Source organism: Denticeps clupeoides, chromosome 12 (assembly GCF_900700375.1).
Source record: "Denticeps clupeoides chromosome 12, fDenClu1.1, whole genome shotgun sequence".
NCBI lineage: Eukaryota > Metazoa > Chordata > Actinopteri > Clupeiformes > Denticipitidae > Denticeps > Denticeps clupeoides.
The window spans coordinates 11925284-11950938 of NC_041718.1; the positions used below are offsets into that span (position 1 = coordinate 11925284).

The window sequence follows — 25655 nt, forward strand, 5'->3', positions numbered from 1 at the left end:
CCAGCCTCTTTAGATTACATTTCAGTGTCGAATTTTTGCTTGATACCAGGAAAGTTTTGTTTCAAAAGTAATCGATTATACGATTAATTTCCAAACCCCTACTGGCCAGGTGCTGCATGTCAAATGCTCACAAGGGTTCTAATCACCCCAGCTGCTGCTTGTTTGCCTTGGGTTATTAGAACTCTTTAAATGTTGTTGTTTTTTTTTGTTTTTTGAGAACATTGTTCTTTCCTTCTCACCACCGTGGCATCAAACCTATCAAAAAAGTGCTCTTTGTATGCAACAGATATAATAAATAGATCATAATGAGCTAATTACAATTGGAGCAAGCAATAGTTTGGTGATAATTAAACAAATAATCTATAACTGTCAAGTGTGTCACATTTCTGAAATTAGTCAAAATCCTGTGCTTGTTTTATTTAAACCTTGTCTAAGACTGCTTAGACACAGTGCTCCATTTTTCGGTTTTCATAATGTCAAAGGACTTCCTTGCAAGAAAAGGGTTTTCCTAAATGCCGTCCAGAACACATCAAACAGTAACATTAAGGCTTACTGGTAATGGCGTATATTACACTGTAATTTTCTGCTATTTATCAAGGCCTATATAACTAAACACAACTGTAGCATCCTCACAGTGTTTCTTTGCAATAGGCAATAGGTTGTAATGGACTCATCCATTGCGCAAATTCAGAGATAATATATATATTGAAATGCACTTTTCATCTGACATTAGAGCATGATGCTACACAGACTGTAAGTGTGGACAAATGAAACCGTTCCAGTGTTGAAAGTATAGTTTTGGACTTTTTCAGTGTTTACAGCCAGAAGAAAAAGATGTTTAACCTTTCTGTCTTAATACAAGAAAAAGGAAAAATTGCTTGACCTAACATGGTAAGAAAATTCCACCATTTCTGTAGCCTCAGCCATTGCAGTGTACAAAAAATCCATTAGATATGATTGCTGAGCTGGTGCGGCTACTGTTTGGAAAGCAAATCAAAATCGTGTTTGCATGACATTGAAATTTGCAAGGCTTTCAGAAATGAAAAGACTACATAATACCCGACAATGGCTTTGCAATAGTACAATGGTGGACTCGCGCCACATAATCTGTAGCCATTTCTGAGTCACCACTGTGAGAATGGAAAAAAAAAAACTTGTGTCATTTGAGTCATGAACCTGAAACAATAAGGAAAAAATATCTACATCTTTGCCGGCTGTCCTAAGATTTTTCCTGTTGAATAAAAAATTCAGCAAGAGTATTTTATATATATAAAAAAAAGATTGCTTGGAAATGTCAAGCAGGCGGTCACTAAAGATGCAGTGACATTTTTATTCCCTTCCCTCTTTCATTGCACACGCCTAATCTATCTGGCTTCTCTGTAGACAGGAGAGGGACAGATTAATTCCATTACTCTTTGACTTTGCAGAATAAAGGAAACAATACATCCCTCATTGGCCCTAATCCTCCGAAGGGCTTTGGGGAGAAAATGAAGTCGCCGGAGCCAGATATAGAGATACATTGCACTGAATATCACTTAAGCTGACAGCTGCATGTTTGCTCTTCCTTTCTTCACGTCTTAAAGGTGACGGTGGACAGAGCGATAGAGAAAATTTGAAGATTGAGAGGTAAGGCTATTTCAAAGCCAATATGCAGGACCGGTCCCCAGCCACAGCACAGGACCAAAACTTCAAAGCTAATATTCTAAGAGGAGATTAGGAGCTGCCACCGAGGACGATAACCTGGCTAATGCAAGAACAGTGGACCTGCTCTTCAGATGGAATTTTTAACACAAAATGGAGAGTAGAGAAGGTCAAGACAGATTTTCCAAAATGACATCTTTATCAAGACTTAAGGTAATAATTGTTGGTACTGTTGCTAAGCAACATCATCAGTCAACAGACAGGTAGGAGGCAGATTCTTACCACCTTGAATTGTGATCTATGAAAAGGATTTCTATTTAAAGAGTGTTTATGTCTACAGACATGTGATATCTTCTAAGGTCATGACTTTAAGTAAGAAACCATGCAGCTCTGCAACCCAGCATTAGTTGAAAGTAGACATGAAAATGCAGTGCTGCGTTAAAGTGAGGAAGGGCGTGGCCTCTATGAGCTGGTCGAGGGACGTTGAGGGATGACACATTTCAGGTGGGTCCAGGTTTGTTTTCCAGAATAGTTTCTCAACTTCGCCTGTACCCAGGGGTAAAGTGACAGCTGAGGTGGAGAGAAGTGTGAGCAGAGGAAAGGTCAACTCAGCGATGCCAAACGCGATTTTTCAAAGTCCTCTGTTGAGATCTTAAACAAAGCGCTGTCAAAGTCCGCAAGAATCCCCCGTCAAAACAGGCCCCGGACCTTCAAACGCTGAGCCAATACCCAAGCTGTCTGCTCCTCAGACCGTTTCTTGTCTCTCCAGGCTCTCTGAAATGCCTGGCAAAACCACAATTTAAATAATGAAATAACTCGGACCCTCACCTCTGTAAACAAGAAAATCCCTTGTATCTTTCATTTCCAGTGAGCATCTTGCGCGTTCTGGCACACATCAAACTTAGGACAAACACTGTCAGCATTGGCTCCTCTGGGCAATTTTTCATTTCGGTCCTCTTTCTCTTTGAAAGGAACTGAGATAAACTTCAGATGAGTGAAAGCCTGTGTTCACGGATTAAAGCGTCCACACGTCTTGCCTACATTTTCCGCCTAAAGGAGATCAGCTGTGAGACTCTCTTCTGAAGGAATGAAAAAAAAAAAAAAAGAAAAGAAAAGTAAAAAGAAGCTAAGCTGAATGTGAGGTTACATTATATTTTCATCATATGCCTTCTTTTTCCTGGCCAGCTGATAGTGTAAGAGAACAGTGGAGGTATCGGTGAGGACCCGAGAGGCCGTTTCTGATTTGGCCCTATCTTGTCGCTGCAGCCTCTCCCTGACATCCCCACGCACCGTGTCGCCTTCAGACGGCAGGAAGTGAAGACACGAGCGAAATCAAAGTAATGAACTGCAGCGTGCGGGGGTCTGGCCATCAATCACGGCGCAGCAAAATCGCAGCTGGGGGGGGGGGGCAGTGTTGGCAGGGACCCGCGTTATTATTATTATAGTATCAAAAGGCGACTGAGGGCATCTTCAGCCACGTGGACGTGTGGGAAACTGAAAGAAGGAGAGGAGGAGGACGATGGAACAAGTGGAGGCACGAAAAAAAAAAAAGCTGCTAAGAGAGAGAGAATGAGAGCAGAAAGACAGAATACAGATAAGAAGTACAGTCGACGAACGGGAGCAGGAGGCATAAAAATTGGAAGTGACTGGAGCAGACGCAGCGCTCCCCCCATCTTCAGCATGCTGTACAGTTACTGGCTCATTAAAAATGCATTCCTCTATGATCAAAAGTGTGGATGAGGCATTTTGAGCAGAGGTGAAAAATGTCCCTGTCTCCGCAGCTCTCTCTCATCCTGCAAGGTTAAAAAAGGTGGCTAAGTCCGAAACTTGCTGGCACTGCGGTGACAAGGTGTTGGCTTTTATTTTTTGCACCTACAGCGATCGGACCGGGGTTATCCTTCCAGCTGATACAAGAGGGCAAGGAAAATATCTGCCAAGTTCAACACAAGCCAACACCCAACCTGAGCCAGTTCACATTTAATGCCTTGCCATGCCAAAGATTGATCAATCATGGCAAATTCTGAACTTAATGTCTCACATCAGTAAAGAAATCTCCCTGACTTGGCTCGAGGAGGAATTCGGCCGATGCTCCCATTGGCCAGTTCCAACAATCAGATGAAGATGTCCTGCTAATTTCCTCTTGTCTGTGCCAGGGTCACCTGCTGTGCCAGTCAGATGTAGAGTCCATTGTCCTTCCTTGTTATTGACTTACATGCCACGAGCGAAGGACTCTAAATTGCAGAAAACCCCCATATGAATATGAATCTCCTCGCAATACAAAAGGATTTCGTGGCTTTGCAAAAATAATGTCCTTGTACAATATTGGCATGGAGTGCTGCATCCCGCCACTTCAAATCTGAGGCTTGCATCTTATTTATGAATACATAAACATTAAAAAACCCACACACCCAAAGTAGTAGAGGAATGGGTTAGGAATGCAGAAATGAAATAGGAGAGAAATGCAGGTCTGAGTATTTAGATCGGAGGTGTGGGTGGTGCTGAATTCCCTAATGTCAGATCAAGCACATCCTCGGGACTTACATACATAAATGAGGGCCGTCCAACCGCCGTAACTCGTGAAGCGCCTCTGTTGATGTACCTGTGAACATACCATTATGGCCTGAATGCCTTTCCTGTAAAAAATACATGAACTCTGTAATAGTTACAAATATAATAGCAAGTTTCATCAATAATTAATCATGATGAATTAATTTTAGCTGCCTTTTTGTCTAATTTAAATGTGAGGGCCCTATGTGATTCAATTTGTCACTAGCCCAATATTATGCCAGATTCCTCTGTATTTCAATCCAAAAGAAACCAAAAGCACCCACACACCTGCTGAAACTATCTGATCAGCATTTAATGGTTATTAAAGTATTAAGTGGTCATACCATACTTAAATGAGATTTGGGTTCAAAGAGCAAATGAGATATCTATCCCCTGAGATCCCCCCTCAAAACATTAAATCTGGCAACACTAAAGCACAAGATCCGGTCTCCTCCCTCCTTGTCTGTTTATGTCTGCTTTCTGTCCACAAAATAATACTTATTCATGATCTCTGGGCCACGTCTGCTGCAATACATGTAGGTCAGTGGTCACCAAGCTTAGTCCTGGAGGGCACCTCTCTATTTGTTCCCACCCAGTTCTCAAGTTGAATCAGGTTTGGGGGAACATGCAAAGATCAACCCCAGGGGCAAATTGGTAATCAGCACTTTTAATTTAATTATGAATTATGATTGCCGAACTACTGGGTATGTGTCAGCTCCAAAATACCCCCCTGGATCAGTCAAGCATAGACATTTTGAAGCAAATAGTAAAGTGAGGCGAGAATCTGTATGGGTTGCACAGCAACTGTAACACTTGTAAGCACTGGGAGCTACAGGAAAATGCATATGAAAAGCTGCACATTCCTTCTTTAAAGTGGTCTTGTAAGTAATTCATGCACTTGGGAAGAGGGCGGAGGGAGAAAGATACTTCTACACACAGCAATTCTTGCTCACAGAGTTTCTCTTCAACAGGCAGCTGTTCTGCTTAAAGAAATGCTCCTCTAACGTGTACAAATGTCACCATCCCTTTTCTTCTACTGTTTCTCTTTCTACAGCGTAACCTTTTAAAAAATGTAATAATGTGACCTTAAGAACAGAGACAGGAATGAAGGGAGGGGGCTATCTGTGGCAGCCTTCCAATCTCCTCTGCATTTAGACTGTGATGGATGGACCTCATGCGCAATCACCGCCCTCCACCCCAAAAAAAAAGAAGCAATGCTAAAATGTACTATTAACACAAATACTGAATGGGTCTGTACAATTTTATAACATGCAGAAAATATTGCATTAACATTTCATTAGTGTGTTTAGTAGAAATTCCAACTTAATTACTGATGAAAATTCATAAGCCTGACCTTTTCTTATTTTCACTAAACACATACGCAGGTGAATAATTGAGGCTTATTATGAAAGATGCTCAAAGGTCATGAGGAAATAACCACAAGAATAATCATAACCAGTGTAAGGAAGGAGTAAATAATAAATGATAATGGTTTCGGCAATGCAATGAACAGCTGTACAATAGAACCAAATTCACAGTTCAGACGATGATGGTAGGAGAGAACTGGACATTAGGAATGAGTGATGGGAGACAAAGACAAGCAAAGAAGGTGGTTATAAATAAGGCAGAATGAAAGGGCAGAAAATGGGACAACTTGACCTTAAAACTTGAATCAATTCAAACAAACAACTTATACAACATAATCTCGCTGGTACCAAAGGTCATTGTGCCACACTGTGCCGATATCAAATGTTAGAAAACGCCATTGTTCTGCTTTACAAAGATCCACAACTCTTCTTCGCAAAGTTCTTTTGACAATAAGTACTGCTGTTGCGGGGAGTTTTTCTTGCTATATTTTTTTCTTTATAACACTAAGGGACAGAAATGCTCTCTCAGCTTGATTATTTTAGGGGGAAATGTGTGTTGTCACAACAGCCACAAGGCTTTTTGCACGCTGATTGTCATGCAGTGGAGACTGTGAGCGTAAGCAAGGCTGCTCTCCGTGCCTTATGGATCACATCCAAGACTCTGGTATATTTTTTCCCCCGCTGACACACAGACGGTTTCTCTGCTGCTCGGTGACTCTCGGGCAATCAGCACCTGAAGCGGACCAGGCACGTGACCCGAAAATGCCACAGCTCCTCTGTCAGCCCAGAGCTTCCTTCTCTCGCAGGGAACTGCGCTCTCATAGGACTTGTTAGCTCATTAGCTCAATGATGCTCACTCCTCAAATCCTCCCGCACAAACACTACATCCTATACAATTTTCTTCTGAATGTGCAGGATCCAAGTGTTGCTCCTGACATCAGGGGAATGATGCAAATTGCCCACCTCACTGGCTGCCACCAAGGATTTGTCTCAAGTATAGAGCTTGGGCTCTATTTTAACAGTATTGGGGGGTCGAGAAGTGGCTAAGCAGCAGTAGCTGATTGAAGATATAACTTAACGGAAAAACAAAGCAAGCTCACTTATTGAGACGTTACATAAAAATTATGTCTGGATTGGAAATATAGGTCAGAAAAAGACACATTCAAAGGTGTGCAATAATTTACAGATTGTTGCTCAGATAATCTTATTAGGCAATATTATTTTTTTACTAAATCATACTTTAATACAATATTATGCTACCTGGCATACCAATGCTACTAAGTAATGCTACTATGATGCTGTATGCAGACGATAAACCCAGATGCAGAGGTGATATCATGAAAAAATTTTTTGTAAATGCACAAAGCAAAATACATCAGGGACACAATGGTAGTACGTGGGATTTGAACCTGGGTCTTCTGGTTCATAGGCGAGTGTGATACCCACTAGGCTACTACCACCCTACATGTGGCTACAACACTAGGCTACTACCACCCTAATACATGTGCAGATGTTAAAATGTGTATGTCAGAAAGTGTCATAACATTCCATGTTAACATGGAAATGTTATCATCATCATGCTGTAGTAGACTGTGTATGTAATGTTACCTTTACCTCTATGTGGAGAATAAAGTGAAATAGCTGTCAAGACCAATATTAGTGCCAGCTGCCACATCAAGAAAGGCTGACTGATTGATAGGTGGGGGGCAGTGCTGGCCTAGCAGTTAAGGAAGCGGCCCCATAATCAGAAGGTTGCCGGTTCAAATCCCAAGGTGCCACTGAGATGCCACTGAGCAAAGCACCGTCCCCACACTCTTATCCCCGGGTGATGGTTAAAAGCAGAGGACACATTTCATTGTGTGCACTGTGCACTGTGTATCACATTGACAGTCACTTCACTTTCACTATATTTCTCTGATTAGTCACAGTCGTTCTGTGATTGTGTTGGGACCTGTGTATCATGATTGTGAAGTGTCTGACATTACCACTCCCTTGTGTATCGGTATTTTGTCACTGTTTGTGTTTGTGGCACACAGGCTGCCCATGGAGCTGTTTGTGCTCATCTCCAGCGTCGCAATGCTCCGTGCGCATGATGCCGCTGATTAATCATATCATGTTGCTCTAATGAGCGTCTCTGGAGGCGGCAGGTGCGTGTACATCCATCCCTTTACAAGACCCGGCGCAGCGCTGCAGCTCTCACCGTCATTAATTTAACCATTAACACCGCTAATAACAACAGCCGCACAAAACCGCGGGATGCCGCTGCAGAAGTGTCAAAGCGCCGCGCTACATCAACAATAAAAAGAATGATTAAAGCTTGAAGACGGGATATCTCTCGAGCCATCTTATTAAAGTAATGTAATTGACATGGGCATGTTTCGTATCGGGGGGGTGACACTTCATCAATGAAATGTATACTGTGCGAGTCCCGGTGCCAAGCTGTGACCCTTGTCAGCACCAAGCATGACCTCCTAGTGACAGATTCATTGTGTGCGTTCAGTGGGAAAGTAAATGATCCTCTGAATTAATAGAGCCCCTGCAATACGGCTGCAACGCAAGGTGACAGAAAGATGTCTGATTAATCAAACACACCGGTGGCCACGTGCTTTTATTTTCAGTTTCCTGTTTTTTATTCAGCTTGTAAGGAAAGCAACATCATTTATCACAGCCTCTGAGGAAAAGACACCTGTCGGGACACTATCTAGAGGAAGCAACTGGACTCCCTGTCCTCAATAGCTGCAGGAAACTTCCAGCAAAAAAAAAAAAAAAAAAAAAACTTGCTGACGCGTGCAACTTTTCCAGAGTGCTTTGCTGCACCCCAAACCTCAGTGGAGACTGTGCTCCACTTGTGCAGAGGTGACCCTTTTGTTTCTGCATCACCCCGCACATCCCGCCATTATTTATCTGCACTTGGGAGACTTGTTAATTCAGGCCACGTGGCACACGAGACATCCTTTCAAATTAATTTTCAAATGATACCGAGGTCCTTGTGGAATAGGGGTGCTTCGAAGAACATGATTAGGAAACACTTGAGCTTCTGTACATATGACAATAAAAGGCATCCTGGGGGTTGATTGTGTAATTTGCTAACATAATAATGCATAATAGCAATTGTGCAATTGCTTTTTGATATGACATGTGTATACTGTTGTACTGACAATAAACCAATCTTGAATCTTGAATCTACAATGTCCCCAAATTTTGTAATTAGAATGTGGAATTATAATGAAAACATTATTTTAACGTTTGAGGATTGAATATATGTTTCTGTGAATGTACAGCACCAAGAAAGTGCTTTTAACTGGCACTTAAACTCACACACACACACACACACACACACATTTACCTACTAACCGGATTCCAAAAAAGTTGGGCCTAATTAGGTCAATTGGCAACATGATTGGGTATGAAAAGAGCTTCTCAGAGTGGCAGTGTCTCTCAGAAGTCAAGATGGGTAGAGGATAACCAATTCCCACAATGTTGCGCAGAAAGATAGTGGAGCAACATCAGAAAGGTGTTACCCATCGAAAAATTGCAAAGACTGTGCATCTATCATCATCAACTGTGCATAACATCATCCGAAGATTCAGAGAATCTGGAACAATCTCTGTGCGTAAGGGTCAAGGCCGTAAAACCATACTGGATGCCCATGTTCTCCGGGCCCTTAAACGACACTGCACCACAATCAGGAATGCTACTGTAAAGGAAATCACAAAATGGGCTCAGGAATACTTCCAGAAACCATTGTTAGTGAACACAATCCACCGTGTCATCCGCCGTTGCCAGCTGAAACTCTACAGTGCAAAGAAGAAGCCATTTCTAAGCAAGATCCACAAGGACCGGGGATCATTTAAAATGGAGTGTGGCAAAATGGAAGACTGTTCTGTGGTCAGACGAGTCACGATTCAAAGTTCTTTTCGGAAATCTGGGACGCCATATCATCCGGACCAAAGAGGACAAGGACAACCTAAGTTGTTATCAACGCTCAGTTCAGAAGCCTGCATCTCTGATGGTATGGGGTTGCATGAGTGCATGTGGCATGGGCAGCTTGCATGTCTGGAAAGGCGCCATCAATGCAGAACAATATATTCAGGTTCTAGAACAACATATGCTCCCATCCAGATGTCATCTGTTTCAGGGAAGACCCTGCATTTTTCAACAAGATAATGCCAGACCACATTCTGCATCAATCACAACAACATGGCTGTGTAGGAGAAGGATCCGGGTACTGAAATGGCCAGTCTGCAGTCCAGATCTTTCACCTATAGAGAAAATTTGGCGCATCACAAAGAGGAAGGTGCGACAAAGAAGGCCCAAGACGATTGAACAGTTAGAGGCCTGTATTAGACAAGAATGGGAGAGCATTCCTATTTCTAAGATTGAGAAACTGGTCTCCTCAGTTCCCAGATGTCTGTTGAGTGTTGTAAAAAGAAGGGGAGATGCCTCACAGTGGTGAAAATGGCCTTGTCCCAACATTATTGGGATTTGTTGACACCATGAAATTCTGAATCAACAGATTTTTCCCTTAAAATGAAACATTTTCTCAGTTTAAACTTTTGTTCCTTGATTTATGTTCTATTCTGAATAAAATATTAGAAGTTGGCACCTCCACATCATTGCATTCAGTTTTTATTCACGATTTGTATAGTGTCCTAACCTTTTTGAAATTTGGTTTGTATTTTCATCAAGCATACGTCCTCTTTGGATGAAAGTGTCTGCTAAATGCAACATCTTGGCACGTTGGTTTCATTTAAAAAATCATCATGCCATATTGTTGAGCATGGGTTTGCTGAGTAAGGGCTCTCAGGATTCATTATCTCCAAAAATGCATGACTGTAGGAAGATTATGCACAAAGCAGACCTCAGCCTGCAAAGGGCAATGCTGCAGTTAGCATGACTGCGAGCCTACCCATAATGCACTTAGGTGAGCGGCGATTACAGTGTTTACTCTCTTCAAAGTTGGAGCAGTGATCCGTGGGGAAATCTCTCCCTCTTCCTATCTGCGAAAAAGGATAATGAGTATGGCACGGTGCACCTCAAGCACGTACCTGCATGTGCATACTCAAACACACACACACACACACACACACACACACACAGGAAAACAAACACACGGTCAATGCTCCTGCCTGAACTTTCACACCTCTTCAAAGCGTCAAGGTTGCTCTGGAAGTCCAGATTAACAGCAGAAATCCCCGGAGTGCAGGGTCTTCAGTATGGAGGACCTTTCCCATTGTCTTTCTCACAGATAAAGAGCTGAGAGCTCCAGAATAAAGAGAGCAGAAAATGGCTATTGATCCCTGATAAATAACTTTCCACACCATGACCAACTGTCTGGACCAACACCTCTTCATGGTCACAGCCAAGGTCAGAATGAATGGTGATGCCAAATGAACTTCACCTCCCGTTCGGTCAAAAAGCTTCAGCCATGGTCTGACTTATGAGACTGTATCTCACCAAAGTCTCAGGAAAGAGCTCCACTGGACATCCAAAAAAATGAATTTAAAACAGGTCTGAAGGATTTCCTGAATTGAGTGGAGGAAGCAGCGGGTTCTGCAGAGCCACATGAAGATGTCAAGCATTATTAAAGCCTTCCCACTGCATTCTTGGTTCAGTACATGAAAACTCCATATATCGCCATGTACACTGTGTGGTGAACACAAGTGCATTATGGGAGAATTATAAATGAATAAAAATCTTGGGAGGGTTTCAGAAAACGGGCAGGATTTGCCCACTGGGTAACTGGCACAGGAGCTGTGGCATATGATGCATTTTCATTTACAATAAATGCATTAAACATTAATCACACAGACCGCATCTCACAACAGGAGCATGTGCACAGCTGTTCAGAGAAGAGACGGATAACTGTCTAGAGTTTTGGATGATGCATTATGAGGTCAGGTCTATGTGAAAACTGTGGTGCTCCGGCCAGGCACCTCATAGCAGGAGGGCTTCAGGAAATGTGTCTCTCTAAAAGGGGTCAAGTCTTTCTCTCATGGTTTGACCTGGCAGTGTTATGCCTACTTCGGTGCCCGTGGAGCGTGTGTGTATGCCTGTGACACTGGCGGGGTGCTCATAAATGAGTCATGTCACCGTCATTAACATTCCAAAAGACACAATGCGTTTAGCTTGCTTCCCCTTACAGCCTTTCTGGTTAAAAGCCGTGTCCATGTATGAGAGCAGAGCAAAGGTAACCAACAATGAGACCATGAAGAAAGTCAGAATGACATGCACCGTGTTTGTTGGGTTGTGGCTGGTATGCTTAACTGAGGCACTGAGGCAAAGTCACTGTCCCCACATGCTGCTCCCCGGGCGCCTGTCATGGCTGCCCACTGCTCACCAAGGGTGATGGGTTAAATGCAGAAGACACATTTCATTGTGTCCCTGTGTGCTGTGCTGCAATGACAATCACTTCACTTTCACTTTCTTCACTAAGACCTATGTAAAAGCAAAAAATAATTGGGGACCTTTAATAGAGAAGCATTGAACAAGAATCCTAATGAAATGGTTTCCTTTTGTTGTGGAGATGAGAACAGGAGCAGAAATGTTGTAATTTAACTGTCGGGATTTATGTGCAGGGATTGGCTTCTGCAGTATAATTTGCCTGCTCAGGACAAGCCTCTTTGGCCCTTTAATGCTGCAGTGCATTCAAATCGGCCCGACTGGGAGAAGATAAGGAAGTCACACGTATGAAAGAGCAGTAAGCCACACTGAGACCATATGAGCGATGGGAGAAAATCTAGAGGTAGGTGCTCAGTGAATCTCTGAATAAGAATGTTTACTAGTGCAATGTTTAGTCCTTAGTGTCCTGACAAAGGAGAGTATCACAATTAATTTATTGTACTTTCCAAATATGAAGCAGATGTACCAAATGTGATCAACACATATCAAAATATTCATGCTCCAGCAAATATCAGGTGCAGCCTGTGGATGGGTCCCTAGTTCCTCATAAATCTATGCATAAGGAGCCAGATTCGCTATCCAAAATGAATGAAGCTGTATAACCCTACAATATGTTACAATACTTTGTGGCACCTACAATACTGCAATTCAATAAAAAAAAAAATAGGTGTACAATATGTTCTTTTGTTTTCTTCACAACCTTAATTTATAGGCTACACAGCTACATAGGATATAGCCCAGATAATGATAAAAAGGAGAAAAATGATAGAATCATCTGCATTTGTGCTACAGGGGTCACAGGGGAAAAGCGGGACCAAATCTATTGAAGAGGATGATTCTGGCAACATCAAAAACACACATTAACTTTGTGCACAGGGGCTAACATCCGCTCAGTGGAGAGTGCAGAGTGTGTCCGGCTCTGTGATCTATCCTTTAGCCAGTCCTTTGAACTCGGACATGAATCCTCACTTCTGAAGCCTTCAAATTCCTCCTGGCCTCGGCAGTCATCTGTCATCAGAATCTGCAAGGTGGTCTGTCCGCTCTGCGTGGGGGAGATGAGCGCTGCTCATTTGATTTGTGCCGGCCTGCCGAGAGTTTAAATCCAGTAGGCAGGGTCCTCTCCTCCGCAGACGTCGGACTGCCGAGCCTTTCTGCAGTCTGTTACCACAAGAAACGTTGCAGGAAAAAACGTCTGTGTGGTTTCCACATTACTGGATGATGGAGCTAGAAGGTGATTAGTGACCGCGCGGAGATTTGAAAACTGCAGCCCATGCAGCTTTTCCCACGTCGAAGGTGCATTTAATTAATATTTTCCTCAACTGCCTGCAAGTTTCTGCAGCAGAAAAATTCAGCACCAACCATCTGCCATAACTCCTGCGACTTCAGCTACAGAGTAGCAACTGTCTTTCGGAGATAATTGCCAGTTTTTCTCATATATATATATATATATATATATATATATATGTGTGTGTGTGTGTGTGTGTGTGTGTGTGTGTGTGTGTGTGTGTGTGTGTGTGTGTGTGAAATAAATACAAAACCCGGTCTCCTATAATTGGTGCTGCATGAAGAGACAGGCAGACGCTGAAGAGCCCTGGATGCCACATGCCTCATACTGGGTGACGGTGGCTGATGAACCACCTGCTTCATCAAACTTCATCAACTTTGCACCTTGGAAGAACAGGTTGAGGCTGTTTAATTGGGGCTAAAACACACATCCAACTTAGAATACAAGAAGGTGGTGTGTTTCACCAGTGTAACACAGTAGGTTTAATGCCATCACTCTTCCAACGCCCACTGCACAATGCCTACCAGCCCTAAGAGCCGCCGCATTGTCCTTTCACTCCGTGCCTTTCTAAAAGCTGACTTTAGGACGAGGAGCTGACACCATTGCCATTTGGTAAAAAAGCCAGAGGTATGCTGAAAGCCCGGCGCAACGGGTAATTTGAGCCTTTCAGTGCGATTCTCAGAAAGCAGTGGCCCAATTAGACTGACAGTGATGACCTCCCAGACACATCAAGTAAGGTCAAGCAGTGTGCATTTCTTCCTTCGGTACTCACTGAGCTTTCACAAGCGTTTCTGGTGCCATTCTGGCATTTTTAAACCTACATTATATAAATTACGCACATAAAAACCATTACATCTATTCTTTACTGGATGTTCTGACTCAATTGTTTTCTGCAGGGTATTTTTTAAAATGATTTTTGGATTTGGAATATCGTTATTGTTCTGTAAGTGATTTCACCTAATTGCTTGTACTATAATTCCTTACAGGAAGAAATTATTTATTAGACTAAATTAGACTAAAAATACAAAGATGTACATACTCAGTTGTAAAGTTTCACCCACAAAGCAACAAAAAAACTGTTAACTGTTTAAACTGAAAAGGCCACCAAATGAAGCAGCTCTTTGTGGCTCAAAACGTAAAATGGAATAATGCTTACGGCACCTTTTTGGGTAATAAAATGGCCACATATGATTCTTTATTTTATGAGCTTGGAAATCTTCATCCCGGACGGCTCCAGCTACATCCCTCTCCAGTGGGGTTGATGGGGCCGAACAATTTGCTCAGCTGGCAGAAAAACCATAATCAATCGTGAGATTACAGATACGGGCTGATGAAGCTGCCAGGCACAACATTTTCTTTTATCGCCATTGCGCCCTGGCCTGAAGCCTCAGGTACTGCCAATTAAGCCTCTCCCCAACACCTGACAATCAGGTGGCTATCTGGTAACACCAAGCACACCCCCCTCGAGTGCAAAAAAGCTGAGAGGGCCACTCCAAGCAGGCAGGAGAAAGCTCTGGGTAATGGAGCAAATGCTATTTTACACACACACAATCTCCCACACTCTCCTCTCATCGAGTGTATCGACACACACACACACACACACACAGTTTGCTGCTTCTCGATGGAGATATGTCTGTACGGGTTCGAGGAGATAAGGGCAGAGCCTCAGTATCAGAATTACACAGGTAGACTGCAAGGATTTGTACACATCTGCAACACCACTCCAAATAAAAAAGTAAAATAACTCATGCATATTATAAAATTGTGATTCTCTTCACAAAATGGTTTTTCTGAAATTATCAGTCACCACTTTGGCATACCTTCCTATTTCATTCTCCCTTATATTATAATTTTGTTAAATAAACGTTTTGATGTTGCAAAAGCAATACACAAGGTTAGCTTTTAACACACTCTTCATTTCATATAAATAAAAAACAGGTACTGACCAAATGGTGTGACTTAATTATTCACTTGTAAGATGGACCAATCTACTGTGACCCTTTATTTAACTGCTCCACTATCACATTCAGCAACTTGTCATGCTTTTATTATAACAAATGCGATGTACATAAGTATGATAAATGTTACAGTCTAATTTAATTACATTTGCAAATTTAATCAACAAAATCAGGGTCAACTAGTTTGAAATATCATTTATTTTCAACTGCTTGAGAAGACTGTGAAGGAGCTCCATCGTCTGAGTGATGACATGCGGTTGAAAGAAAGTGCTTTGTAACCTGACGCACTGCTGGCAACTTATCCACTGAGACACACCAAATCCCCAAAGACCTTTGAGAAATGGTGGAAAAGTTGTGTTTTCTGATTCATTCTGGGGCGCAGCAGAACACTGAAAGGCTCTTGTTTCACAGGCAGATTAGAGGACTTTAAGTGCTTCTCAAGTGCTGTGTACTGGGGGGGGCTGTCATGCTGCACCTTACATGTGTCCTTCATACACTGAGCAGCCAAAGCATTATTGCTCCCTATTAGTGAGTAGCTCTTCCTTATCACCATTACATTCCTGACCCAACGAGGCATGGACTCCTCTGAAGATATCCTGTGGCATCCATGTTGGACATCCCAGCTTTGGAGATGCTATGACTAGAGGTGTAAACCGTCACTTGTCTCACAATTAAATTCAATTACAATTATCAGTGCCTCAATATTGCGATGCATCCTATAAATCTTCTACATTGTCACATGATGTTTTCATAAATGCTGTAAATGTTTTCAAATACAAGTGTTAAGGTCTTGTACACCTGTGTGAACGCTTTGATTTGCTACAATGGGTAGAAAAACTATCTGAATTCAGTCCACAGTCACTTTGTAACAGCTGTATTTGAAGTGAAAGTGAAAGAGATTGTCATTGTGAAACACAGCACAGCACACATTGCACACAACGAATTGTCTCCTCTGCTTTTAACCCATCACTCAGTGGCACCTCGGTGGTTCAGGATTTGATTACAGGTCTGTTTCCTGACCCGCTAGGCCACCACTGCCCCATATACTTGTAGTACTCCTTTAAATGCACACGACACTATGCTGTGGGCAGAGTTAATTGTCAAGTCCTGGTCTTAATGCAGATGGACTCTCCACTAGGTATGTGCGATACCATTGATTTCCTTTTCGATCCAATACCAAGTAAAATCCGCTATTCTGATTCAATACATTTTACAAAGTTACACAAAAATTGCAGAGTCAAACTAAAACATCTGTGTCCTATGGTGCCATGAGATTTTCCAGGGGGTGAGCTTGGGTACTAAGCTGCTGGGCGGCGGGGTTTGTGTCCACCCAGGGCACCAAACAGGCTAGGACCGCCCCAGTCTGTGACGTCACTGAGTCAGGTTGATCTGTGAGGAGCGGTATGTCTACTGGCACATTTAATTTCAGTTGGAATGGAAGGGGGACAGAAATAGAAGACTGAAAATATGGATACCATTGAGCTAGTATTGATGGCACCTTGGCAGTTTACCTTCTGATTACGGGTCCATTTCCTTACCCTCTAGGCCATTCACTGCCCCAGTGTTTGTTACGTGTAATGTCCCTGTCTCATGTATAACCAGGCATGGTGGAAATGAGGTGCTGTAATCATAATAAATAGAGAGCATGATGGAAACCCCAGCAGCAGGATGAGATTCTATTTCTTACGGGCGGGCCCCTATGCATGCTTCACCAGAGTTTCCTTCACTACACACAAACCCAAACCCGTTGCAACCTGAACCCACAAATGGCAGAAAAATGCCTGGTTCAGATGTACAATGTGTCTGGTGCGTGTGGACTAATCACAGACCGTTTTTCAGCTAACTGGAGAGAATCTAAAGCTGCTTTCAGCTGCGAAAATACGTCACAGTGCACAGCAGTCAAAGTTTCTACTTTGACCATTGTACGAAAACAAGGCCACCGATCGCCGTGCTGCATGAAACTCCTACTCAGAGTGACGCTGTACTCAGATCAGGCTGCCACACTCACTAACAGCACTACTTTTTATGCCGCCGACAGAAAAATCACCAAGCAATCACTTATGTTCTATTCTGCATCGATGTGAAAGTTGAGTCTTTGTGGACTTTCTTTCTTTAATGTAGAGATGTTTCATTCTGCATCCACAGAACTGAGGGAAGTTGGCTTGTGCCCACAAATTTATCCTCCAGGTTGGTTTCACCTCACTCCTGCCTTGTATAGGCTTGTATAAAGAAAGAAGGTCCAGTTGCCATGACTCAAGTTTCAGACTAATTTGCCTGGATGTCTGAGAATCTTCACAGACATTCTGCATCGATGCAGAATCGTCCTCGTCTGTATTGCGATGCATCGATTATACGATTAATTTCAACACCCCAAGCCATCTAGCCACTGCAATCATTCAAATCCATACACCTAGACATTTTTTGTCTTTCTCAGACACATCAACTTCAAGGATGATGTTCACTCATGGCCTAACATATTCTACACACTGTCAGGTGCTGCTGTAACAAGAAAATAAATGATATTCCTTCAACTTTCACTGTTCTAATCTTATGGCTGAGCTTCTCAAAGCCTTCCTACTAGCAAAAGCTGTACAGCATGGTGGGTGGTTTTTTCTTCTTTCTATATATATTTTTTTTAAAGATGAGTGAATCTAAACCATAAATAAAAAAATAGGTTTGGCACAAGCCAGTGAACAGATGTTGTGTGAATATGCAGTTTTCACACTTTAACACTCACTTGCTAGCACCAGTGAGGTGGTGAGCCCAATGAGTTGCTGCTAGCTAACATTTGGTATGGTTAACCCACCAGCTGATTTGACAGTAGATGTCACATCGAAGCTTGCAAGACATGTCTCTGCAGCTGTCATTTCACTGGAATTGCAAAAAAAAAGTGAGATCCTTCTGATCCTTTGAATACTTTAATGAACGAATACAATGATTTTAATGTGAAAAATGTGTTTAATTATAGTGCAAGTTGAGATGTGAAAATGTGAGAACAGGTGAAGTGGAAGGAGGCAAGAGATTAAAATGTGTTTTAGGGGTGAAGAACAAAGTAAAGAAGATCAGAGGTGCCAGGAACAGATGTAAGGGAATAAAATATGCATTTAATATTTTATTAATGCCTTAAGTTTATGTTCAGAAATACTGTTTTCTGTTTTCAGGGGAGGACATTATAAGAAGATACACTTATGATAATAATAGTGTAACTGAAGTAAATCTTCTTCTGTTGTCCTAATTTTTAGTTCAGACATATAAATGCTATGCTGATGTTGAAGTGCAGAAGCCATAATGATTATTTCGCTATTCTAGCAAAATCATTTTCAAGTACAGTAATGCTATTCAGACCGATGTTAATGATGTCCATCCCCTTCCTATGCAATGTAACATAAAATAAGGTGGCAGGTGTGAAGATAAATCATCTGAAACATTTGTTTTTGGATTAAATGCGTCAGTAGTAGCCTAGGAGGTACAGAAGCAGATCCATTATTGGAAGGTTGCTGGTATAGTTGTTAATCTTTGTGTCAAGCAGCCATTTTAGGCTTTATTAGTCTTAGCCACATCCATACTCATTTTAGTCTAGTCAAGTTTCGAGTCTGAGCATTTTTAGTCAGAATTATTCAGAATTAGTCTAGTTTTAGTCAACAAAAACTGATGGCATTTCAGTCTAGTTTAGTTAATGCAATCTTTTTAAGTACATAGTAGAACAGACAAAAACAATATTTTTCTTTCAGTCTAACACATTTCTTAATTAAAGGTTATCTTAATATTATATTATTGTTACCTCATAGATTCAAGAATACACTATATCCATAAAATAAAGTAAAAGTGAAGTGATACATGTGATACATAGCACACAGTGAAATTTGTCCTCTGCATTCAACCCATCACCATGAGTGAGCAGTGGGCAGCCATGACAGGCGCCCGGGGAGCAGTGTGTGGGGATGGTGCTTTGCTCAGTGGCACCTCAGTGGCACTTTGGCGGATCGGGATTCGAACCGGCAACCATCTGATTACGGGGCCGCTTCCTTAACTGCTAGGCCACCACTGCACCATTCCAGGCTCTGACTGTACAGAAAGTGCGTCCAAAGATCGCTTCATCTCATTCCATCTGTTCTCCCATCAGAAGTATCCTGAAATTATTGAGGAAGTGACATCATCTTAGTGACCGGATGGGAGACACAGGAAACAAAAACTGCAATATAATAACGTGATTGAAGGAGAACAAATAATGTCTCAACATTGTCAACGAAATGAAGAGACATTTTAGTCTATATTGATATATTTGTTATAGTTATCATCATATGACCAGCATTTATGTCTTGTCTCATCCTCATCATGTCAAAAAAGTTAATTGACGGATATATTTTGTCATCAATTTTGTTGATGAAAACAACACTAGTTGCTGGTTCAAATGCCAAACCAATGTGCCACTGAGAAAAGTACCATCTAGGTCTGAATGACATATCGATATCAAACCAACATTGTGATTTTTATAAATGACTGCAATTTTGCGACTCTAGACTCTGCTCCATCGGTTAATTTCAGGGTTTCTGTGGGAAGATGCATGCACAGACATGAATGGTTGGCTAGAGACGGACAGTTAGTGAGAGACTGGAGCATTGGTGACCCCCTGGGGCATTGGGGAGGCAAGCAGAAGAGAGGCAGCTGCAGTAATGCCACAGTGGTTGGTACTGGATTGGCAGACAATGCTGCCAAGAATCCCTAACTCTTGGGCAGAACTGATCGAGCAAGTGGTTTGAATTCGGAACTGACAATCGCTCTTGCATCATGCAAGCCTTCACAATGACTTTCACAATGACTTTCACTTTCCATTGGACCATTGGAGAACAATTAGAGACAATTGGCTTATTTGTTCTTTGGGAGAACAGAGAACAAAATGATACAAATATTGTATTTCTTACTGACAACATAGCTAGTATACATGCGACAAAGTCTCTCTTAATGTTTTAAACTATCCCAATGGTTATACCTAGCTCTGCCCTGTATTTCTAATGTTTGTGAGTAATTCAGGCATGGAAATAAACCAGTCAAGAAGAACTATAGAGCCCGTGTTGAAGGCTCTTGAAGATGTTTGGACCTTGTACTACTTTTGAGCACCACATTACAATCCTTGGTTCTGGCTGTGCCAAACTTTAGCAGTGAGACCTGAGTTCAAGACTTGTTTTTTCCTGGCACTCAAGTTTACTCCCACAATCCCACAGACATGTGGGTTAGGTGACCTGCTGATGCTAATTGGCATGTTTGGACATGTGTGCATTCTGTTCAGTGTGTGTTGCAGCCTAGATGCCGGGATTGGCTCCAGCAACCTCTGACCCTGACCTGCATATGCGACCTACATAGAGCTTTACACACTAACACTGGTTCCACATAATTAAATATTAGCATGTAGGAGGTAAGAAGAATACCAATGGTAAAGCAAATAAAACCAAATGGAATTGTATCTGTTATCAATACAACTGTGTTGCTAGACATCCAACCACATGCGACATCCAAACCCTGAAGTAATGAAGTAATCAACGAGGTCATCTGTATCTGCTATGACATGAGATTCTTTTTGGGCAAGGACACAAAAGTGAAATCCATGGCCTTTCTCACACAGTGAACATCCCTAAATGCGTGATCGCACACACAGGCACACACAATGAACAATGCCTCCAAGAGCTAAGGCACTCTGACCTTATTATGTTGTCCAGCATGACAATTGGCTCACTGTCAGTGAACGAGGTCCTGACCCTTCCATTTAGTCTGGTCTGACACTGTAAGAATATTTTCCTTAATGAGAATTCATGATTACATTAATAAGCTACTGGATAATAAGGTGAAAGGTAAAAAAAAAAAAATATGTTTCAGAATCAGCTTGACATTTTCTAGCTCCAGAAGACCACATTCTTAAATGCACGATGACCACATATAATACAAAGATTTAGGTGAAAACTATCTGCATTTTACCCCCTCTCCATACAGTGCACTCGCAATGTCTTAAGATGTCCCTGTCTGGGCATGGAGGTCTCAGCCTGTTTGTCCTTGTGCATCCATCTAAGACACAGTGGCGCGCAGCTGCAGCCTGACCTGAACTCCTACCCAGAGTGAAGGCACGGCTGAGCAGATGCAGCAGCTCACGCGGCCGCTGCAGGTGCACCCTTCTCCTCAGGTCGAGCGCCAAAGCTGGCTTCAATGCAGCCCATTGTGTCACCCACCTTTAAGCACACGCGCCACACAGGCACAATCACCTCCAACGTGTCTGTTTGCATTTGTAATTGAATCACAGTGAATCACTGTTGTCACCAGTACAACCTTGCTGCCTGCGCTCACATAAAAAAAAAAGGAAAAAAGATTCCCCATGGAGAGAAATTCAAATGAAAATGCAGCAGCCCCTCTACTTACACATACAACACTGGTTTAAAAGAGACGTGAACTTATGCTAATTATTCCCATGCTTGGGTCCCAGGTGTCCCCATGCCCTGTTGGACCAGTGGCTAAATAAGTGTGTTGGGAAATTGCGCATATATTCAAAGCCGTCCAACACTCACGTGCAAAATGAGCAACATTATGTTCTGTGTTTTTGGCTACTGCTATTTTGTGTGATGTAAATTCAGAGAACCCAACTTCCTGTCAATCTAGCAGCTCGCCCAGCATCACATGCACAAAACATCCCAAAATTGTCCAGGCACAAACACACACAGCATTTTTGATGAGACTTACCGCGTTCTGGTGAAAGCGGTGTATCTGCAAGGGAGAAGACAAGAGAGGGAAAGAAAAAACTATAAATTACTGAACAAATTTCACAAATGAATAAGCAGTGAGGGAACGCAGGAGGAAAACACAGCATTTTGGAGTCATAAAATGATGTTTGTTGAAAAAGGTAAAAAGTACAGTGGTAGCTGTAAATGCAGGCTCAAAAAACATGTACATTGTTTTTTTTTTTTTTACCCCCATCAGACTGCTGGATTTAGCAAATGATTGCAATGCAAAGTGAAAAATTGTAGTGCAAAAGAAGTGAATACAGGCTGGAACATGTGATCAATGACGGTGACGCATGACGGTTCAGTGGAGATGTAAACCAAGTGAAACTAGTTCCACACTGAATAAACAGATATGGTCAACAGACAGACAGACAAGAAAAAAAATAACTTAAATCAAGGAAATCAAGGGAGCTTGATATCAATCTGTGAGAGCTGAAAGGCATGAAGAGGGATGAGGGACTTTGTTGTTTATCATTCACTATGGTAAATGTTCTGACTTTTCTTACTTGTGAACTATGCTACACTCCCTGGCATGGTTCCCCTCGTGGACTTTTCTCCAGCAATATCCAAGCAGTTTCAGAGAAGTGTCATTGGAGGGATGACTCAAGTGATGTGGTGGGATTTTGGTCTGATGCCTTCAAAATCGTAGATTAGCATCATATCAGTTATATACATTTTATTCAATGAGATAAATCTGTGAAAAAGGGAATAATATATTCTGAACAACAACCGGTAGGGCTGTTTGACTTTGGCAAAAACAGTAAAATGTATTATTTTGATCTTTGAAACATTCTTTATTGAACAAATTTTAACATGTAGCATTTTAAATGGGTTTTCTTAAACCCCTAAATTTCTTATTTTTTTAAGTCATCAAATCAAATTGGGCAGGTTTTGTGACACGTGACAAAAGGAGGACATCACAGCAAAACTCGTTCTTTTTGTAATCGTTGGAAGCAAAATCATAATCAAATTTAAAATACAATTCATCCCCTTCCCGTGAAAATCAACAAGACAGGAACATAGCTTTCAACAGCATGACCCTTAAACGCTGTTACTGGAGCTAAAAGCCGCACAGCTGGATGAGGCGCAAGGCAGCTGTCTGTTTTATAGCCAGAGTTTCTCAGATCCGCTGCCCCCTCTCCTCTCCCTATGCCCTGAAGAAGAAGCTTGGGGGTTTGATGAGGAACAATTTCCATGACTCTGCTCTGCATTCATTGCTCTAATTTGTGCCAATGGCCTCATCGGAAGGCTGGAGCAGTGACAAAACACCCCCTGCCAGTTCGCCAAACCGCTATTGCCAATGTGACCCCCAAATTGCTGTTCAATCATCCCAGATTACTTTACAGAACATTGGTAACTGCAACTCAGAATCCAAATGTGCTCATATTTCTTCTTTGTGGGCCCTGTTAAACACTGTTTTCTGTTTGAAACAAATGAAGGTAAAAAACAGACCAAACATAAGTCTGAAAGTTTTTCCAGAGAAAATTTTACATCACTGTGTTGCATCATTATAGTTTTTTTCAAAGAGAAACTATAATTTGATTAGTATATTTACTGCAAATATTATGTCTCACCACCAAGGAAATAGATCCTCAGTCTTGCAGTCGAGCAGATTCATTCTTCATTTCTCAAATAATTGAACGCTTTCCCTTTGCACACGGCATGAATAACAATTCTCCTGTATTCAATAACACCTCTCCCACTGTTCTGGTTTTAAGATGCCCACCGTGGGGCTGTAGCTCACACAGACATATTGGCAAGCACTCAGAGTTCTGGCATAAGTGCAGCATCAGACTCATCTCTAAGCCTCGCAGCGCTCTCCATGAGATGGCTAACACTTTCCCATCCTGATATCAGCCTCCCACAGCACATATAGTCTGTTAGGCTGACTGCAAAATACCAGATACATAGATAAATAAATAAAATGCTGAAAAATATCCAATTTTGTGGAAAAAAACAATTACATAAAACATTCATTCTGAGAATTAGTATTAGAGCTCATATTATAAAGGCTAGTGCAATATGACCTTTTATCTTGTATTTGATAGTAGACGGATACTTTATTCTTCCCAAAAGGAAATGCAGGTATCCACAAGCTTGTTCAGACAAACACAGAGTACACAGGTCAGCTGGACATATACACAATACTGGTGTAAAGACAATGGAGTCAGCTATCCGAAGGTCACTAAAGGCACAAAAATGAAGGCAGCGCAAAGGAATAGTGATCTCAGTCCAAATGTAGAAGTACAGAATACTGCATATGTAAAGCATAACCACAATATATATATCATTTGTTTAATGTGTTTTTTTCTCTTTCCAGTCCTTAAAAATATTAGTTAGCTCTTTTAACCTAATCTATCTAATTTATGTTAATGGGTTTATTTTTTACTTTACTATAATGCTACAAACCGCACGTTTGTTTGGTTTATTTAGATTATGTTTATGCTAAAATATTAGGTATAAGTTGAGTCCCCAGTGTAAATAGAAGGGATTTAGGTTTGGGTCCTTCACAGTCCAGAAAATGAAGAACTCATTTGAAGGGCACATTTGAAGGGCCATTGGCTTGCCTCATGCTCACCAAGCCAGAGCTTACTTATCTTTTGAAATCAGAATCAGAAAACTTTATTAATCCTGAAGGAAATTGCTTATGCTACAACTGCACAGAGGGAATGACATACAATGTATGTACAAGGCATACAACAAGTGCACAGACAGACATACATTTATGAGTATAAATAAAGTAAAAATAAGCACTAAAAATAGGTATGCAGTAATGGCTCAAGCAGCATTGCGCATTATGTATGCATAATGTTATGAAGTTCTGGTTGAACCTAGTTAATTTTTCTTCCCACATCAACACAATATATTATCTATATTATGAATAACAGTTCTTGTAAACTTGGGATTTGCATTGATATAATGTATTTGTTCCACTCTGTGTTTCATCTACTGGTAACAAAGTTTCCGTAAGTACTCTGATCTCTTTTGTCAACTCAGGAAGGCGAGAATTATCACTTGACACTGATACAAGTGAAACCATATATGAGTATTCAGCACAGCTGAAGAATGCTGTCAAAGGAGTACAGCTCCCTCACCTTCCCTTCAAAAGCTATAAATGCCCCATTAGCAGCAGGAGTTGCTTCAATGGAGATGGTCCTACTGAAGCATTTCAGATTTTCCACCAATATTGTGTCTGTCTTTTTTCACCCTTTATTTAATTTATGGATGCTTCTTCCCTTTCCTTCTCTTACTTGATATTCAATTTTCTAAGCTGACTGCAGGAGGCCTGTGGCCACACCTCGCTAGGGAAGTCAGTCTCTGTGTGTGACCAAGCATGGCTCCTTTCTCTGCTCAGTTACTCATTTCCCATCTCAATTAGGCACACAACCTTATACAGAGCATTATATATGCATTAGCCTCTCACTTTCTTCTTAGTGACCATGCTGCTACTCCAAACTGGCACAACATGGTGAGCTGAATGTCAGTATTTGTTTTTTGCTGCATTGGGTCTACAGTCATTTTTACATGCAATATACAAAATCAGTTAGCATGCAACAATTGAAACTCAATGAATTTTCCACATCACTGATGTGGATAATCAACATTGATTACCATAGCGTTTGGCCATATTGTATTATTCAGTCACTGGATTCTGTTTCGGATGTAAGTGAGTTCCTCATATCGAACAACA

At 41.6% G+C, this 25655-nt stretch overlaps 1 protein-coding gene across 2 annotated transcripts in view; it reads right to left on the reverse strand.

The window, feature by feature from the left end:
* The window catches only part of cdh4 (cadherin 4, type 1, R-cadherin (retinal)), a 186683-nt gene that overhangs the window by 90350 nt on the left and 70678 nt on the right, over positions 1–25655 (reverse strand). The window contains exon 3 of one of the 2 annotated variants that reach the window (XM_028999309.1): positions 21924–21947. The exons of the other annotated variant lie outside the window; for it this stretch is intronic. Coding sequence (XP_028855142.1) covers positions 21924–21947 — 24 coding nt within the window. The remainder of the gene's footprint in view (positions 1–21923; positions 21948–25655) is intronic. 2 annotated transcript variants of the gene reach the window in all.